The following is a 20175-nucleotide window of genomic DNA, read 5'->3' on the forward strand; positions in this document are numbered from 1 at the left end:
AAGATAATAAACCCAAGTATTTGACTTGATATGTCACAATGGATGAAACATGGCTCTTTTATTCCACTCCGAAGTCCAATCGACAGATATCCGCGTGTACGGCATACGATTGACCCTCTCCACAGCGTGGAAAAACGCAATAGTCGGCTGGCAAGAAGGTTTTGGCGTCTGTTTTTGGAATGCGCATGGAATTTGCATTGACTACCTTGAAAAAGAAAGGACCATAAACAGCGACTATTACATATTAAAATCATCAAAAAGAAAAATTAAGAGTTATTTTACCAAGTCAGTGCAAACGATGCCACAAAACCATTAATTGGGCTTCGAATTGCATCCGCATTTACCGTATTTTCCAGATCTGGCCCCAACGACTATTTCGTGTCCTCAGATCTCAAAAGAATGTTTGATGGAAAGATATTTTCGTCGAAGAGGTAGTCGCCGAAAATGAGCTTTATTCGTCGTATCTGCAGAAGTGGTATCGAAGAGTTAGAGGGTCCCTAGTGTTTCACTTTTGAAGGAACTATTTTGAATAAGAAAAACGAATTTTCCAAAAAAAAACAAAAATTCGAGGATATATTTATTGTATATAATATTTACAATTAGCGTAAGTATTTTAATAACAAATATACCCTATTTTCCCAAGAAGTCAATTAAAAATTTTGTTTCTAAATTTTTTTTTTTAATTTTGAAGACACAAAGTCTTAAGACATCTTTGAACACATCTCATGTTCTTCTGTGTTCTCAGATTAATAGAAAATATGATTTAGTTAGTTCTGAAATCACTTTACAGAAATATAGTCAGACTATATGTCGGCTTATAATGCATCATTTCCCAAATATGGTTATATTCTTTGATATGATCATCTTTTAGAGTAACGTATTTATTTTAAATGTCGTCCAAAATAACTGCTGCTACTACGACATAATAGGAAGAAGTAATAAAAAACGTAATTTTAAACGGGTTTTTGAGTGGTTTGGGCATAGCTGCCAAAGTAATGTATATATTTTTAATACCATCAGGAGAAAAAGATTTCAACAATCAAATTCATCATTTCATCCTTATCATTTCTATAAATCTGAAATTGTGTCTTGAGATTTTTTGTTTGAGAAATATGATTAAGGGGCTCACAACTTGTCATAGTTATATCTTATAACTTTATGAGACTGAAACTCCTAAAAGTGTTTGCGACATAAGAAGGTAAGTTTGCACCAAATTTCATGAAAAAAATATTTTTTCCTACAAGATGAAGATTTCCCAAATCGAAAATAGTTTTATGTGAATTTTCACATTAATTTTGAGGTTATGTGAAAAAAGTCGGTCTGCAAAAGTTATAGATGGGTTTCATCCTACTGTAATTTTTTTGCTTTAAAGAATTATTTGCCCTTTACTAGCCGTTTTTTGAATCTGGTAAAAGAGGGATGAAATGAAAGAAGACGTTATATATATAATGTTAATTGATAATTTCATAATCTTCGGTGATCGAAAAAAAAATACTGGCAGAAACTTTATCGGTCAACTATTTTGTTTTTGTGCGCTTGAAATACATTTTGCGGGAAAAACGTTTCAAAGTTCATCCACTGTCAAATATTGGAACAGAAACTCGTTCTTTTTGCATTTTATTAGTGTCAGATTGTTTTTTGAACGGATGTCTTGTTGATCGATCTTCCGCAGCGCGTAATCTTGCTAGAAAAACTCCCTTCTGGAATGACAAGTCATTTACGTAGCTAAAATTTTATAAAAATCAAATTAAATCATATATCATAATTATTTACTGTTCAACATTATCCCTCGCTAATAAAAAAAATCTCTAACTTAGCAAGATGATAGTGCATTTTTAAATATTATCTGGAGAATGACAGAAGTAATATTAGATATTTTATTAGCATTGGAAAATAATGTCATTGAATATGGAACGTCATGACAACCGACTTTTACTACTTTCAGTTCACACAGTTCTTGAAATGTTAAAAACTTAATATACTTCTTAAGTCTGATTGATCTATAAATTACTTAAACAAATACTCAAATCGATTACAGTTTCGTACTTGTTTGGACTCATCGTCTATAATACATATACACACACATATTAATATACATATACATATGTATATAGTATATGTATGTTTTAGCATTACAAATTAAACTAGTCATTCTCAAATCAATTTCTTCAGTATCAGTAGACCACGCGCCATATCTAATGCTAGAACTACGAAATATCTACAAAATATTAAACAATTTTTTTTTGCAGAACTCTGAATGCGTCATCAATGCGTCATGGCTCATCATTGTTTATTGTGTAAACAGTTTAAGAAGTTAAAAATTAAGTAGCTATATTATTGTAACATACATACCTACTTGTACATACTTATGCAAATATGATGAGAAGACTGAAAAACTGAAGAATGTTTGAGAATGATAGGTATAGTATATATCCAGAGTTTAGTATAAGTGTACTGTACTAATAAATGACATTTTTTGAAGTGCAAAGAAAGAAAACAAAACCTATAGATAATGACGGTTGACAATTAGTTGTTTAATCATGAGAAAAGTAAATATGGAATAGTTTATGACCACGTTATTTTGGCACAAAAAAGCTGATTTGATATGACAATAAATAAATATTTCACCTTCTTAGGCACACACTAGTTTAGCATGACAACTTATTATTACTTTGCAAATATAGCACATATGGCGAAAGCCAAAATTTCGAAGATTGATTTGTTTTCATCTCTACCAACGGCTTAGAATCCAAAGTGCTTATTCAAGTTTGAAAGCACTTTCTTGAACCTTAAACCGAAAGCTTTGCTTAGTCTCTTAGATCTATCCTCTAATTAACTTAACAATAAATTGACAAATGAGGGTATGACGAAGTTAGACCAATAACAATACACAATGTACATATCTTGACCAAAAATCCACAATTACTTAATATTTCTGACTAAAAAAACATTTAGCAAAAATTAAGCCTCCTTCATTTTAATTTCAAATTATCAAAAGTTCTACGAGAAAAATACTGGCATATATACATATATTTGCTCAATTATGCTTTTCACCTTGTCGCAGTAAGTTCCCACAAGTTTATGGGCGCCTTCTAACAACAGGCGAGATTTCAATAAGGCTATTTTTCATAACGGAAATACCCAGAAAGCTATGCCATTCCTACCTATGGCGACAGTGTTTATAAAATTGTTTTGTAAATGTCGGATTACCAGATTGAATCCCAACCCCACTTGGGATTGACTTAGGATTAACTTTTGGCTGATTCACATGCAACTTTACTACATTGGCACAAATAAGCACCCGGATATTGAAATTAAATTCCACTGGTAAATTATATTTCCAAAAAATTTTAAGAAATTTAGTGCTGGAAAATCGTCAGGTAAATGTAAGAAAGGTGGTAAGAGAATCCGTTAGAATGATTTTGTTGGATATTTTGGCTATGAAACGCGTTCTTCTCAACTTCGTTACGATAAAGCTGAATTTTTTTCAAAAGGAGTACTGTAAACAGGTCTCTTTGGACATACTTGATCTTGCGAATTCCGATCCCACATCCATAGAGGGCATTATAACCGCCGATGAGACATGAGTTTATGAATTTGGCATCCAAACAAGGCAACAATCATCTGAATGGAGAGCAAAAATGAGACGAAACCGAAAAATCACGCCGAAGGCACTCAAAAATCAGGGTAATGCTCATTGTTTTTTCGTGAGTTTGTTCCGGAGGGACAGACCGCCAATAAGGAGATCTATTTTACCGTATTCAGTCGTTTGCTTGAAAACATCCGTCAAAAACGGTCGGAATTGGAAGAACAATTCATGAATTTTACACGATGATAGTGCACCATTCATCATTGCTTTCTTGTTCCCCAAACTGAAGTTGACGATCCGTGGAACCCGTTTTCAGACCACAAAAAGTGCTAATAAAAAGACTTTCCAGAACTGAAGAAATTGTTAAGTTTTTTACATCTGGTGGAGTTTGCATTAAAGGCGGCAAAATAAATAGCAATAGAGCAGCAAATCGAAGCAAACTGTTGGGTAACTCTCATGTTCTAGTTATTGCCTGCTGACACAACTTAACGCAAGAAACCTAGGATTGACGCTATAGCCCAATCTTATCTACTGAGGAATAAAAGAGATGTGTTAACTTCCTCGTAGGTTTCCTTTACTTGGACCCATTGCCATCTCAGCTCGAGTTCATTGACAAGGTCGAGTATGACGCCTAGGCTACCTCCATTTACCTACTTACCGTAAGCATTGCCTCATACCTCACTCACCTCTCCAGCTTAGTTTCTTATCTCGGAAAATTCCGAGAAATTTGACAAAAGTCGAGAGTACAATAGTTCTAATTCAAAGAGAAAAGATTGAATTGCAACCTTCTTGTGAAAAGACAGATTTCACAGCTAGTTCGTGACCCTACGTCCAGTTGACGGCGGTCTCAAGGGTCCGTTCTAAGGTCCGGGATAGGTGATTAGGATTCAATCCTGAACAGCAGACGACTATGATGTTTTCTGTGATCTAGTTAACGATTTTTATACCTTCTCCATCGTATATTGCTTTTATATTGCTTAGCTTATAACTTGACCAGGCAGTAGGTTCTGATTAGTGTCATAAAACTGTCAACCGATACCAGTACAGCCGTTATTAAATGCATCTCCAAGTTAATGAATATCACTAGAGGGAGTTTTCGTTTTTCTAAGAAACTGCCGATTGTCCCAATATTAGATGCCTTCATATTTGATTTGAACTGATTTGGACTACAAGAGCGATCAGGACTGCGATGAGTCGAAAGAGCCCTAAATCTCTGGTTGGTGGATTTCAAAAAATCATCATTTCCTCTTTTAAGAAGAAAGTTGATTTTCGGACATTAAAAACTGTTAGACCACGAAACTTGACTTTGCACAAAAAATTCCCCAATTCGACAAAAAATCAAATTAATGGTTAAACAGCGACACCTTGTACCGATCCATACCATAAATTCATGAACAGTTCACTCAAATTGTTGAGACGCGCTCCGAAGTACATTGCGCATACAAAATACTCAATTCGTTATCTTATCAGTCTGCCAAATGTACGTCCGTCTGTCTATATTCACCGTCAAGTGAGCAAACAGACATGAAGTATTACAAAGCGCAAGAGCACCCAAATAAAGGCTAAAGGCTGAATATATGTACACAAGTAAACATGGAACTTGCGGATCACTCAATACGGATTTCAGTAACGGTTTAAAACTCGAGACGAGTACAAGCACATAACGGTTTCGACGATCGCACAGTAAAGACATACCACGAATGATCTAAGTGCTTGCTAAAGAACGTTTTTTAAAATCAATAAAAAATTCCAAGAAAAGTATACAAAATGCTAGAGACTGAAAGCAGAAAGTGTGCTTTAAAGCCATGCTTTCTGTACCGTAATAAACTCAATGTGTTGTTGTTCGTGCTTGTGCTGTGCCACATAAGTGACGGTAACGCGACGGAAACAGATATTGCAGTCGACCCCGAAAATCCACGCTCCTTCACAACAACACCACCACCGTCCATAGAGGTGGGCGCTGCAACAAATCGCACACATGCTGCGAAAAAAATAACACGTTCGCTACGTCTGCCGAACACCACATTCCCGTTACATTATCACCTACACATTACAACGCATATACATCGGGAGATTTTCGAGTTCACGGGCAATATGACTATTGACATTGACATACGCGAAACGACCAATGAAATTGTATTGCATGCAAAAAATATTACCGTTACGGCAATTACGATGCTTGAACTGCACACAAACGAAAAGCTGCTTGACCTCACCTATACTTATGAGAAGCATGGCAGCTACTTGATCATACATCCGATTGAAAACTATGCAGCTTTCGAGGCGGGTCAACGTTATCGGTTGGAAATTTTATACAAGGGTCTCTTGCGCCAAGACTCTTTCGGTATCTATTGGATGACCTATAGTGATGAGAAAAATGCCACAGTGTAAGTAGTGTGCATATGAATAACGGACAACTGCAAAATGGCGGGAAGGGTTAAGAAGAGTGCGCCATACATACGTATGAATGTGTGTATGTACAATAGTTGGTAACAAATGTAGAAGATCGTGCGCGCTTTAAAGCGCATGTACATATGTGTGGGTGTGCGCAAGTATTTGTGTAAATATTGATATGGTCAAATGAAATCAGACTATTTGATTAGCACAATTATCGATTATATACTACATATATTATAAATGCATACATACGTACATTGCATATATTATATATATGTACATGCATATAAACATGAAACCTCAGCTAGACAACGCGTGCTTCGCAACTCTGTGCTGTTGTCGTCACTGCTACACTTTGGCTTCGGATTGTTATCAAATAAACTTCGCAGAGCCAAACATTCATACATACATATAATTATGTTTACATATTAGTGTATGTCGCTGTACATATGTACATACATATGTATGTATCTATGCACATATGTATAGCGGGTGTCTCATAGTTCAACGCTGATGAATTGCCCCCAAAACAAACAGACCACTGATAAGTTCTATCAATGAATTTGTGTGTGAAAGGAAATTGAGCTGATAAGTGTGCATAAAACAAAAACAAAAACACTAACAACAAAAAAAATTAGTAGTAATAGTTGTAGAAGTGAAAATTATAAAGTATTATGCAAACAAAAACAATAACTTTACAGTGGAATGAAAATATAAGCGAGAGTTATTTATGTGTAAATAATATTGTGCTAAATTCAACGGAAATTTAGTTGCCAACACACAAAAATGCTTGTATTTGTCAAAATAATTCGAATTTCAAGAAAAAAGTTTGAGGTTATGATCTCGAATAATCTACCAATCGAAAAACAAGAAATAATTTTAACTTTGATGATAACTTATAGAGTTTGGTATTTGTTCATCGAGAGCGGAATTTACTACCCAATTGCCTACTCAGTCCGAAGAAGCACCTATTGCCAAAAATTATTCTATGATGGATTTCGAGGCTGACCTTGTTGTCGGTGTTAATGCTGATTTCAAGATGGACGAAATTATCCACGATTTAGAAGTTATGACAGTCAACAGTGAAGTGGAAGCGTAGTCACGAGTGCGGCGACTGTTTGTTTGATGACAGGAAATATTTCCTCTTGCCCTCGTTCACCACCAGACCTATTTGCTTCGCTTCCTTATCCAGTCTAGAGAAAATAGAGTGGCTGGCGCGGTTGTTGAGACCCATGACATCAATTCATCGTCGGCTGCCAGCAACTATACACTCTTATAGAAGATTGTGCCTTCTCTATTTAGTTCTACAGCTCATATTATTTTCTCCAGCAATAGATTGAAGAAGTCACATGATAAGGAGTGTCCTTGTCTGAAACCTCGCTTAGTATTCTACGGAGCTTTTGGTGTTGCGCAACGTCAGCTTACACAACCGTAATAGTTTTGAGGAGATTCCAAACTTAATATCTATAATTTTCTCAATCTCACGATAGGTCACATAATGAGCTTATCTCATAAGTTTGCGAACATCATCAATAGTCTCCGGTTCAACAATTGATTTTAGACGACCTTCACGATATTTGTATTAGATTGATTTACGACTTCCATTGACTTCAACATACCACCGATAAACAATGGTTCTTGATATAAATTCATCAGCAAAAATTTAATTGCACTCTTAGTGAATTAATCCACGTTGAAAATTTCGAAAAATAAAAGCACGAATATGTATCCGTATATAAGAATACTCAGAAGAATATTCCAACAACATTATACGAATACCTACAAAACAATTCGGTTGCTTGGTGTGATAGAAATGACTTGCTTTGCATCGCGAAAAATGTAAGACGATATGCTTTTGCCTTGGCTCTGCATCTCTTTCCTTATGTAGTGAAAAACTATAGCGAAGAGTAAGTTTTTGACTTTGTTGTTTTGAGAGTTACTATGAACCCAAAGCTCAATTTTGGTCTTTATATTGATAATTAACTGAATCCCCTTCCGCTTCAATAAAAGCTGTTGGGTTCATTTTTATTGATAACAAGTTAGGGAGTATTGATAACAAGTCAAAGCCAGGGAAATACCTTAAGGTGCAAAACGTCAACGAGAGGATCGGAATCTAAGCAACTTTCTACATACATACCTTTACTATATTTAACTCATACACTGACTGGCATATTCGACATAACGTTTGTTAGAAAAACGAAAATCATTATAAGAAGCATATGGAAGTTTGGGTGAAATCGATCAAATATTATCTATTTTTGCCAATACCACATACTACTAATACGCCACATACAATCACTAGTCAAACCAGCCGGATGTTCGAAATTCCTGGCGGGCGAAGTCAAGTTTTCGCCCAATTTTATCTTTTTGAAACACAAAGGTACACTGTTATAAGTAAAACACTTTCTGTAATTTTCATTGAGATTACTCAAATATTGGCCGATATAACCAGCATTAAGTCACCTAGATAACCGAAAATCTTTATATTAAATATATGAGAAGTATTGACCCGACTCAACCCATTTTTGATACACAGAAACACTAATGCGAGGAATGGTTTCTCTCCGAATTTCAATTGTATATCTCACACATTGACCGATATTTTCGATCAAAAATCAACTATAGATACTGGGCTCACATATTCGGTACCCAGGGGCTTGAACAGTTTTGGTGGATTTTAACAGTTTTTCGTCATAAGGTGGCATAATTTAAGGGAATTATTAGTGCAAAGTTTTAGTCCCTTATATCAATTGCTTCCTGATTTGTGTACTGGATAGTGAAAGAGACAATTGAAGTTTAAAATTGTGCTATATGGGAAGTAGGCGTGGTTGTAGGCCAATTTAGGCCATTGACATGGGAATATGAGAAGAATACCACTTTAATCGAAATCAGTTTGTCGGGTCTCGAGATATGTGAGTTGTTGGTTTATTGCGCATTTAGTAGTTTTGCCGTTATATGGGGAGTAATCGGGATTATTTTCCATTTTCACACTGTCGGTGGGAGTTATTATAATATTTGAGCTAGGTAAATTTGGTTGTTTTAGCTTTAGTGGTTTAGGAGATATATACATACATTAAAATTATTAGAGGGCGCGGCCACGCCTTCTGTTTGATTATTTTTTTGCCCACCATCTTGCGGATACAATCCTCTGTGTCAAATTATGGATCTATATCTTAATTTAGTGCTCAGGCTTATAGGCTTTTATTGGGATCGTAGCATACTAATAGCATATAGTACGGCTGTCATACAAACTGAATGATAGGTATGAAACGCTTATATGAACAACTTTTTTATTTGACGAGATTTTGTTCACGAAATACAGTAAGAATTTTTGTTCAAACTTTTTCTTATTTTTCTTATCGAATCACTATATATCAGTATATAGCTGTCATACAATCTTACCGAGCAAAATCATGATGAAAAGCTTTTTATACCCTTCTATGCTATACACTAGGGTGATTCAAAAAAAATTTTTTTTTATTTTTTCAATTGGTAAAGCCTCTCCAAATATGGGTTTTTAATTGTAACGGGAAGGTCCTCCGCCTAACGGTTTTCTATTTTTTCTTATTATCAGATAGAAAAATTTATATCTCGCTTCCTACTACTTGAAAAAATATCTTGTTAATTAGGTTTTGTAGGAAATTTAATGCTCTAAAATATGGTCTCTTATGATTTTTTCGTAAACCCAGCCGTTTAAAAGATATTAACGGTACGGTTGAAATTTGACTATTTTTGGAAAAATTCATTATTTCTTATTAATTTTATAACTCAAAGAAAAAAAATTATTATGAATGATGAAACACATAGTTTTGTAGGAAATTTACTGCTCTATAAAAATGGTCTACTATGATTTTTCGATTAAGTTAAGCGTTTTCGAGATATTCATCGTCAAACATCAATGCATATTAGGGTGGATCAAATAAAATTTTTTTTTTTCGTTTGGTACTCTGAAAAATAGGTTCCTAGACACCTCTAAGAAAACCTCTCCAAAAATCTATTCATAATAATTTTTTTTTCATTGAGTTATAAAATTAATAAGAAATAAAGAATTTTCCCAAAAATAATCAAACTTTAACTATTAATATCTTTTAAACGGTTGGGTTTACGAAAAAATCATGAGAGACCATATTTTAGAGCATTAAATTTCCTGCAAAATTTACAAATTAAATTTTTTTATCTGATAAGAAGAAAAAATAGAAAGCCGTTAGGCGGAGGACCTTTCCGTTACAATTAAAAACTCATATTTGGAGATACTTTCTTAGAGGTGTCTAGGAACCTATTTTTGCGAGTACCAATTGAAAAAAAAAAAATTTTTTTGAATCACCCTACTATAGACGTTATTGTGGTTTCGTTGCAGCCGAAATTGACATTTTTTTTCTTGTTTACCTACAAATTTATTTAAATACTCTTCCACGCTTTGCACAGTATACACCTTCATGTCCAGACAGCAAACTAATCACCATTTTCTCTATCTCCCTTTCTTTTCAATTTAATCACTAAACTACTCACAGTTATGTGACGGCGACGCAATTTGAGCCGACAAGCGCACGCTTGGCCTTCCCCTGTTACGATGAGCCATCATTCAAAGCGAACTTCACAATAAGCCTCACGCACAGCAACAAATACACGGCCATCTCGAACATGATGGTGCGTCAAACTGAACCGAGCATTGACGCAAATGCTGCACTCGATGACAAGTAAGTACTCTGTAGACACAATTGAGTAATACCACACTTTCTAACATACCCTCGCACATACACTTACTCACATGTTGGTGGCCTGTGAAGGCCAATTAATAAACCGCAAATTTACACGCATTCAACAACTGCTCATCAGTTTATCCCATCCGCCATGCCATTCATTTACATAAGCGGTCACACATACATACATACATATCGGTTCACCTTTCACTAACAGCACTACTTGCTTACTTTTGTGCGCAGCAACGTTGATACCACAATGGTGACAACCACATTCCACACCACTCCACCGATATCGACATACCTGGTCGCATTTGTCATCTCGAATTTCGTGTATATTTCGGAGGAATTTCGCGGCGTTCAGCAGCGCATCTTCACCTCACCACGCCTCGCTGATAGGGGTCGAAAGGCTTTGAAGAATGCCGTTCGTACAGTCGCCATGTTGGAGGATTACCTTGGTGTCGATTATCCGTTGGCGAAATTAGATCATGTCGCGCTGAAGAATAACTTCGGTGCGGCCATGGAAAACTGGGGTTTAATTACCTATAAGGAGGACAACCTGGCAAAGCCGGATGACGCGGATATGCATAAGAACTTGAAGGATGTGATAACACAGAATCACGAAATCGCACATCAATGGTTTGGCAACTTAGTATCGCCGCAGTGGTGGACATACGCATGGCTGAATGAGGGTTTTGCCACCTATTTTGGTTATTTGGTCACCGATTTAGTAAGTGTGTAATTTGTTTATCGGTGTTATAAGTAAAACTGTATTCATTTTTCATTTTTATAAAGCTTTATCCCGAGTATAAAATCATGGACTTCTTTTTGATCGATATTGCTGAACGCGCCTACAGTTACAACTATATGACCGTACGTCCGATGACTTACTATGTGGAAAACGAGACTGCAATTTTGTCAACATTCGACATCATATCCTATCACAGAGGTTGGTTCCTATATTTCTGGTCTCAATATGTATGTATGTTGGTTTCCAAAAGCTTTAGCCTTTACTTTTATCAAGCATCATGTTCGGCATTTCTTGCAGTTTTGAGATTGCTTAGGTTAGGTTAAATATCTGATCAAAGATCGCACGTGGACTGCTATATGTAGTCCTTTATGAAGCCATAGAAAAGAAGAACTCCTGTCTTCGAGCAAAACGCTTCGTAGCCAATACAAATTTGCGCAATCGCTTAATTTCCACACCTGTCAGTTTGGTAGGATGTCTGAAGGTATGCGCTCCCAAGTATTTATTGTCAAGAAGGAAGTGTTGAGGTGTTTCCACATCATATTTTTTCATACAGATTCTGCAGATGGCGTCTGGTAGGATTCTTAACCTTACAGCATGGACGCCAATAGAGAAATTTCCTATTGAAAGCCTTAAAACTAGGAAGAGGCAAGACTTACTGAGGGCAAAGAGTTCACTAGATCTCTCCGACCAATCTTTGGTCAAAATGCTTCTCCGACTGCGCATTTGTCGATGGCAGCCTAGCGATGACTAACCTTTCGCGAACCCCAGCTATCTAGTACTAGAACACAAGAGCATACGGGAAAATACCGATAGCGGTTCTAAAGTGCCTTTCCTTGCTAGCTCATAGACTTTTCAATTTCCTGCGATTCCGCTATGCTTTGGCAGCCATACCAGTCTTATCACAAAGACACTCGAGGCTCTTGATATTGAGGTTAGGCACTCCCGCACTGCTATCTAAGTGAATGGTCAGTTCTCTAAAGGAGGCTGCACTTATTTTTTCTTAACAGTAAATAACCTTTGGTTCTCATACTGATCCAGATTCAGTTCAGTCAACCGTCTTTTAAACAAATGTAAGGAGTTTTCGAGTGGACGGCCTTAGCCTTAGTCTATAAGAAACACATGTACAATAGTATTATTCAAAGTATAGCATTTTCCAATCATTCTGAAAATGTGTGGATTCCATCCCAAAATAACTGTGGCGCTTTTACGGTCAAGAGCAATACGCGTTTCTAATATGAACCGTTTTCCTGTGAGGACGTTCTGCATAGACTTGTTCGATTAATATGGCACCCGATTTCCTTGCTTTAGAATGTATCAGGTTGCCTTTAAATGTTTTGAAATACCAACTTGAATGACTCCCAAAAATTACGAGTTCAGTAATGATTCTAACTCTTTTCTCCACTCAGGACGTTCTTCATCTTACCGGCTAAAATCATCTTCTTCTCTATTGGCGTATACACTGCTTATGAAGTTATAGCCGAGTTTACAACAGCGCGCCAGTCGTTCTTCTTTTTCACTGTTTGGCGCCAATTTCAGATTCCACGTCTAGTCAGGCCATTCTCCACCTGATCTTTCCAACAGAGTGGAGGTCTTCTTCCTCTGCTTCTCTCGGCGGGTACTGTGTCGAATACTCTCAAAGCTGGAGTGTTTTCATCCATTCATTGCACGACATTACTTAGCCAGCGTAGCCGCCGTCTCCTAATTCGTGGAACTAAGTATGTCAATGTAGAGCTCATGGTTCCATCGAATGCGATATTCGCTGCTGCCAATGCGCAAAGGAAAATAAAAATTCCTCAGAACCTTTCTCCCGGAAACTGGTAGCGTCGACTTATCAGATGTTGTCATCATCAATGTGTCTACACCATATAGCGTACGGTGATAATTAGTGACTTGTAGCATTTGGTCTTTATTCGTCAAGAGATGACTATACTTCTCAATTGCCTACTCAATCCGAAGTAGCACCTGTTGGCAAAAGTTATTCTGCGTTGGATTTCAAGTCTGTCATTGTTGTTGATGTTCTTAGATACACGAAATTATCTACGGCTTCGAAGTTATGACTGTCAATAGTGAAGTGGGAGCCAAGTCGCGAGTGCGACGACTGTTTCTTTGATGACAGGAGATATTTAGTCTTGCCCTCATTCACTATCAGACTTATTTGCTTCGCTGCCTTATCCAGTCTAGAGAAAGCAGAACTAACGGCGCGGATGTTGAGGCCAATGATATCAATATCATAGGCGTACAGCAGCAGCTGTACACTCTTCCAACAGATTGTACCTTCTCCCTTTAGCTCTGCTTATTATTTTCTCCAGCAGTAGATTGAAGAAGTCTAACGGTAGGCAGTCGCCTTATCTGAAATCTCGATTGGTATTGAACGGCTAGGAAAGGTCCTTCCCGATCCTAACGGAGCTTTTTGTATTGTTTAGCGTCGATTTACACAGTTTTTTTAGTTTTGCGGGGATACCAAATTCAGACATCGCGGCATAAAGGCAGCACCTTTTCGTGCGGTTCCAGTCAGTTTGTTGATGGTGGGCTTTAATTTTTCACACAATACTCTCCATAGACGCACGCTTAAATTCCAATCGTCTGACATGCTTTTGTCCGACCATTTTCTACAAAGAAGCCGATTAATGCTCCTTATCAATTCTTCGCCGCCGTGTTTGAATAGCTCGGCCGGCAATCCATCGGCACCCGCCGCTTTGATGGACTTCAGACTGATAATTGCTATTCGAGCTTCTTCATGGTCAGGCCACGGATCATCTGCTTCATCGCCAAAAATGGGGCTATCGGGTTCACCATCTCATGGTGTTATGCTACCACTGCCATTCAGCAGGTTGGAAAAGTGTTCCCTCCATAATTTCACTATGCTCTGGGCATCAGTCACTAAATCACCTTTGGGGGTTCTAGAATAGTATGCTCCGGTCTTGAAACCTTCTGTTAGTCGCCGTATCTTTTCGTAGAATTTTCGAGCTTTACCCCTGCCCATGCCACCCACCCCTGCCCTTGTCAAGCTCTTCGTACTCACATATTTCGGCCTCTCTCTTTTTCTGCCTGCAAATGCGCTTAAGATTAGGGTTTTGTAGGTGAAGATCAGATCTTTATATGGTATATTGCAGTAAATGTAAGATTAAAGCCTTCTCGTATGTTTCCGATACAAACTACTTTATAGAAACTTGCCAATAATAGTTCTAGCAAAGCTCCTTAGACTAACCTCGTTTTCTTTATATGTAGTAGTATTGGGATGCAGAGGTCACTTTTTCACGCTGAAACTCCATTAACTTTACAGTGTTGTCGTTGACTGTTTTATTCAATAAACAAATTATTGCAAGCAAGTTTCGATCTTCATTCAATCAGTTTCTGTTATCAAGGAGTATTTTTTCTGTTCGATGTGGAGACCGCAACCAATAGTATTGCCTTTGCAGAACTTCAGGTATACGAAGTTATTAAAGGCGAAATGTTGTAATTTATGCTCAGATCTAATTTTTATTGGTTAAGATTATTTCGAGAGTTCTTTCTGAATATTAGTAATTCATTTCTAAGTCATTTAGATTAGTTTGATGACACATTCGAATAATTAGATGATTCTACAACTTTAAGTCTCAAGTCAAGGGCTTTATGTTTACTGCAGGAAACCTTTACGTCGGGAGCTTAATGCTTCCACGATTTTCCTAACCGTGTAACTTTCAGTCTTCGCATGTTTACTGGTTAAACCAGAAATACCACATATTGACATTCATATTTATAATTATTCTTGCAGCCGCTTGTGTGATCAAAATGTTCCATCACGCTTTCAATCAGAAAACGTTCGTACATGGCATCAGTCAGTATTTGCGCAAATAGTAAGTTCTACTTCTGTAAACGAAAGTTTCAGTGATACTTTAAAAGAACTGTTCAATAACATTTAATATGAAGAAATTTCCCCCCCTCTCTCAAGTCAGTATACTTTTGCGAACGAGTTGAATCTTTTCGATGAAATGCAAACAGCTGTGGCTGCGGATCCCACCTTCAGTCGGCAGGCGTGGAGTCAAGACGCCGTGCGCGATATCATGCTCTCATGGACGCACAGTGAATGGATACCGATCGTGAGCATAGCACGCGATTACGTAAGCAATACAATAACAATAAAGCAACGTTCGAAAGATCAGCACTCGCGTGAACACTGGTGGATACCGTTGAACTTCGCAAGCGCATCCGCAGCAGATTTCGAGAACACACGCGTGGATTACTTTATGCCGCCACTGGAGGAGGTAACATTGAACGCCAGCCAATTGGGTATTGAGTTGGGCATACACGATTGGCTCATAGTGAATAAGCAGCAGACGGGCTTTTATCATGTACTCTACAATGATGCAAATCTCTGGCTGATCGCCAAACAATTGCACGACAATCACACGGTTATACATCCACTTAATCGTGCAGCTATCTTTCAAGACCTAGGACCACTAATTGAGAATAATGAAATACAATCGGTGGATGTGATATTTGAACTATTAAATTATCTGCAGTATGAGGACAATCTCATGCCATGGAATCAAGTGGCCGACACAATTACCTCTCTTGGCAAGAATCTCTTTGGCACGCCAGCATACAAATTGTACACGCACTTTGTGCGCCAACTAATTCGTCCAATGTTTCGACGACTCTACGAAATACCGTTGGCTGAGAATCTTACAAACACCGAAACTTTGGCTAGACAAAAGATTATGGAAATGGCTTGCTTCGCCGATCTGCAGGAGTGTCTCGACTACACCCACAATTTGGCACACGAATACATTTTCGGTAATGCAAAATTCGACAACGATATGAGCTACTATGCCATGTATGAGACGATTCTGTGTTTGGGAGTTAAATATCTGAGCGATGAGGAGTTCAACGCCATACTGAAACTATTCGGTGAAACGCAACGCGACACGTTGTGGTATGATGATCTTATTTACTCGTTACGTTGTACGCAGAGTAATTCGCATCTGCAGCAGTATCTCAATTTCTTGCTGGGCGAGAACTCGACTAAAAGCATTATGAACGACAACGAATCCATGATGTATTTATTCTATTTGTTCAAAAGTAATCATGTCGCACGCCCCGTTATGTGGACGTTCTTTGAAAGCAATTATCGCGTGCTATGTCGTTCTCAACTGTTCGTCGACAATTTTAACCGCATTGCGGAATACCTGAAGCGTTCGAATTACGAACAGGTAATTTATACAACAGATTGTTGAAAATATTTGAAATATTTATAGAGTTACTTACACGAGTATACAATTATTTATTTTCTCTTTATTATTTACAGTTTCTCAATTTGCGCAATATGATTGCCGCTGAGCTGGCGAAGGAGGGTCGCGAAAAAACCCTCATTGCTGCAAATTCGCCACGTATTGGTCGGAAGGTAAAAATCAGTGAGACCTTTCTGGACAAATTCAATAATCAAATTTACGAGTGGCTGAGGCGACATCAGCAAGCTACATATGCGGCATCTTTGGGTGCGCGCAGCAGTGCCACACAGATTGGCCATCTATTTCGTGTGGCGGGGAAGTTCCTACGTAAAGTGCTCATCAAGAAAGGCAGATGAGCCATTAAGTTTACTATTAACTTCTTTTATAAAGAATGGATTAAACACTAATTAAACTTTTATTTAAAAAATATAACAGTACTTTCAATTCTATCAATTGTAACTGATCTGAAGAGAGCCGGTGATCTGGAGGATTATTTATTCGTATATTTTAGATGTTAGCTATTATGTTCCAATGGTGATTTCAGGCAAGTGACCGCAGTAGCTGACTCGAATAAACTAAAGCGAAAGTCCACTTTTCGACTACTCGAGATAATGCGCTCACCATATGATACCTTTAAGACCCTATAATTCCGTATTATAATGAATCTTGTTACCGAAAAATGAACTAATTGGTCTGTAATCGAAGGTAGTTACAAACTAAACGACAAGTGGGATTCTCCTGATAGAGGCAGTACATAACTGTCTAAGGTGCGACCCAGTGGTAATTAAAAGTATCCGCAACTCAGACTCGCTGCGTTAATGCTGGTTCCAAAAAAGAAGAAATTACTTATGACTGTCAACAGTGAAGTGCGGATGAGAGAACTGTTTGTTTGATGACAGAAGATATTTCGTCTTGCTCTCGTTCCCTACCCATTTGCCTTGCTTTCTTATCCAGACTGGGGAAAGCAGAACTAACGGCTTGATTGTTGAGACCAATTATAACAATATCATTGGCGTGGGCCTACAACTGTTGACTCTTATAAAAGATTGTACCTTTTCTATTAAGCTCTGCACCTCGAATTATTTTCCCCAGCAATAGTTTGAGGAAGTCACACGATAGGGTGTTTCCTTGTCTGAAACATCGGTTGGTATCGAAGGGTTCGGAGAGATCATTTCCGATTCTGACGGAACTTTAGGTATTGCTCAACGTCAGTTTACACTGGCGTAATAGTTTTGCGTGATTACCAAATTCAGGCATAGCGGCATAAGGCAGCTTCCTTTCGTGTTGTCAAGAGCAGCTTTAAAATCGACGAAGATGTGGTGTGTTTCGATCATCTTTTTACGGTCTTCTCCAAGATTTGGGGCATGGCGAGTATCTGAGTAGTTGTTGATTTTGCAAGCCTGAAGACACACTGATGAGATCCAATCTTTTTGTTGACGATGGCCTTTCATCTTTCACACAGTACGCTTGAACCTTTTACGAGTATGCGATGTTGAAGAGGCCCGCAGTAGTTGAGTAGTTTTCGCAGATTGTGTGGTCTTATTTTTGTGAATTGGGCAGGGCACAGGGAATCCTTTCGACCGGCCATTACTAGACTTTTGGAAACTCCTTAATAAATTACCAACCAAGAAGGGAATGTAGTTACCTGTTGATACCCTAGACCTTTCATATTCTAAAGGGTTACTTGAGGCAATGAACACCTCAGATCTTGGACACTATCAACATAAGACATGCCATAAAAGTACTTTGCGGTAGTATTACTATTGGACAGACCAAAACACTTTTAGTTTTAGCTAAAAGCGAACTTCGGGTCATCACAGGACACCAATTTCAACTAAAGCAGTTATTATTATTATTTAATATTTAAAGTGCTGATGGTTTGGTTCCGATTACGTTCATTTTTAAATTGTGTCAAAAAGATTTGATAAGGAACGCAAAGAGAAATTGTTTCAAACTGTCGGCTTTCTAAGATAACTGTGGATAAATTGTATTGACCAAGGTGTGTCTTAGGAGTACACTGCAATTAATAAGACTAATAAGAAAGTTTAGTCACTCAACGCGCAAGGGGAAGCTTATAGGCAGTCTAACATCTACATGAAACTAACATTTTTCCAATGGCAGAGAAAGCTCTCATTTGAACTTTCACCAAAAGTGAATAAGCTATCAAATTCATATTAATGCGTCCTTGCTTGCTTGCAATTCAAGAGAAACAATACTCTGTTAATTAAACAATTTTGTGAACAATTGAGAAAGATAATTAATTGTGTTTTTAAGCGAGTATAGCCTTACCCAACGGTGCTTAAAAGCTTTTTGCAAGTATTATTTGGTTCCAATTGGTCAGGTGAAAATGACACCTTTTTCACCTTGGTCGAGTTCAAGGCACTACAACACTATATCTGACAAGACTATACTAATATTTCGAGACAAACCAAATAACAGACATAGTGCATATTGGATTTTAGTCGCCTCTTACGACCGCCATACCTTACCACGCCAAATTCTACCCCCTGTCCGCTGAGCTATCGACAGTTGAGTCTACGTAAATTCAGTGAACCCAGCTTTATATCCGCCCAAGATGAAAAACTTTTTATAAATTATTTAAAAATGTTTTCTGCCGACACCTAGTTATTCTATTTTGCTCATGATTAAGTGGGTAAAGGCCAGATATTTGACTGCATATCAGATTATTGACTTTATAGTGAATATTGTCATGTCTTATCGGGCATTGATTACGACAATTATTGAGCTTTTATTATTTTATTGATTTAAAAGATACCGTTATATGTTTATATTTTTTTCTTCTACAGGTGTTATTGCAAAAGAAAATAAAACACAAATTTTGGAAAAACGGTTGTTCGAAACAATATATACGACATCAACGGGTTGATGCTCCCAACAATCGATTTATGGGGCTATTTCTGGAAACTTTTCAAAACCTTAATAAATTGTTCTGTTATAGTACAAATAAGGAATATTGCCACAATTGCGTTCAGAATGTTTCCAAGTATATAGGTGAAGTTCATTTACACAGTATAACGAGTTTTACTTATGGCTCTGCTGTATATTCTTGAGTTCAACTTTATCTTTTGTCTTCAAAGTGGCTGGTCAAAAGAGATAGATAAAGCACTTAAGAGGTTACATGAGTTTCACGGAATTCAAAAAATAAATTTTTTATAGCATTATTCAATTTTAAAATAAAATATTTTTCTAAATGTTCAAATTCAATCAAGGATTAGTCTTGGAGATACAACCTTGAAAAGATGCGCGCTCGGAATCAGCTGTAAGTAGGTTGTCGTTTATATTTTGGTATTTGGCAACTCTAGTGTGGCACTCTGGCGTCTCACAACTTTATCTTTATGACTTAATTGATATTTTTGATGTTATATTCTTACATAATCAGAATACTTTTTGTGTTGTTTACGATAATTTAAAATGTTCACCTCGACCAAAAAATGGAATTACTTAAATCGCGAAAAAATGTGCAACTATTTTTTACTTTTGGCATGGATTATCTCAACAAAAATGAAT

At 37.2% G+C, this 20175-nt stretch overlaps 2 protein-coding genes across 7 annotated transcripts in view; both read left to right on the forward strand.

Annotated features, from left to right (window-relative positions):
• Window positions 1-20175, forward strand: part of LOC120766241 (membrane alanyl aminopeptidase) — a 107197-nt gene that overhangs the window by 74706 nt on the left and 12316 nt on the right. The window lies entirely within an intron of this gene.
• On the forward strand, window positions 5218-17073 carry LOC120766238 (endoplasmic reticulum aminopeptidase 1). 5 transcript variants are annotated; one of them, XM_040091616.1, is made up of 7 exons: window positions 5218-5976; window positions 10498-10683; window positions 10930-11416; window positions 11482-11635; window positions 15192-15273; window positions 15369-16629; window positions 16725-17073. In XM_040091616.1, exons 1-7 carry the CDS (start codon window positions 5357-5359, stop codon window positions 17001-17003), a joined length of 3069 nt encoding a protein of 1022 aa, XP_039947550.1. In that variant the 5' UTR covers window positions 5218-5356; the 3' UTR covers window positions 17004-17073. The 5 variants fall into 5 exon arrangements, with proteins under 5 accessions (XP_039947550.1, XP_039947551.1, XP_039947552.1 ...); XM_040091617.1 differs by lacking the exon at window positions 16725-17073 and having other exon boundaries at window positions 15373-15478; XM_040091618.1 differs by lacking the exon at window positions 16725-17073 and having other exon boundaries at window positions 15347-15431.

The sequence above is a fragment of the Bactrocera tryoni genome, chromosome 1, assembly GCF_016617805.1.
Source record: "Bactrocera tryoni isolate S06 chromosome 1, CSIRO_BtryS06_freeze2, whole genome shotgun sequence".
Taxonomy (NCBI): domain Eukaryota; kingdom Metazoa; phylum Arthropoda; class Insecta; order Diptera; family Tephritidae; genus Bactrocera; species Bactrocera tryoni.

What these genes read in the sequence shown, in the direction of transcription:
- LOC120766238 (XM_040091616.1), top strand. Translation starts at nt 5,357, where the DNA reads ATGCTAGAGACTGAAAGCAGAAAGTGTGCTTTAAAGCCATGCTTTCTG. An exon ending in AGTCAGTATTTGCGCAAATA is followed by an intron (nt 15,274 to 15,368) that starts GTAAGTTCTACT and finishes CCCTCTCTCAAG; the next exon opens with TCAGTATACTTTTGCGAACG. An exon ending in AGCGTTCGAATTACGAACAG is followed by an intron (nt 16,630 to 16,724) that starts GTAATTTATACA and finishes TATTATTTACAG; the next exon opens with TTTCTCAATTTGCGCAATAT.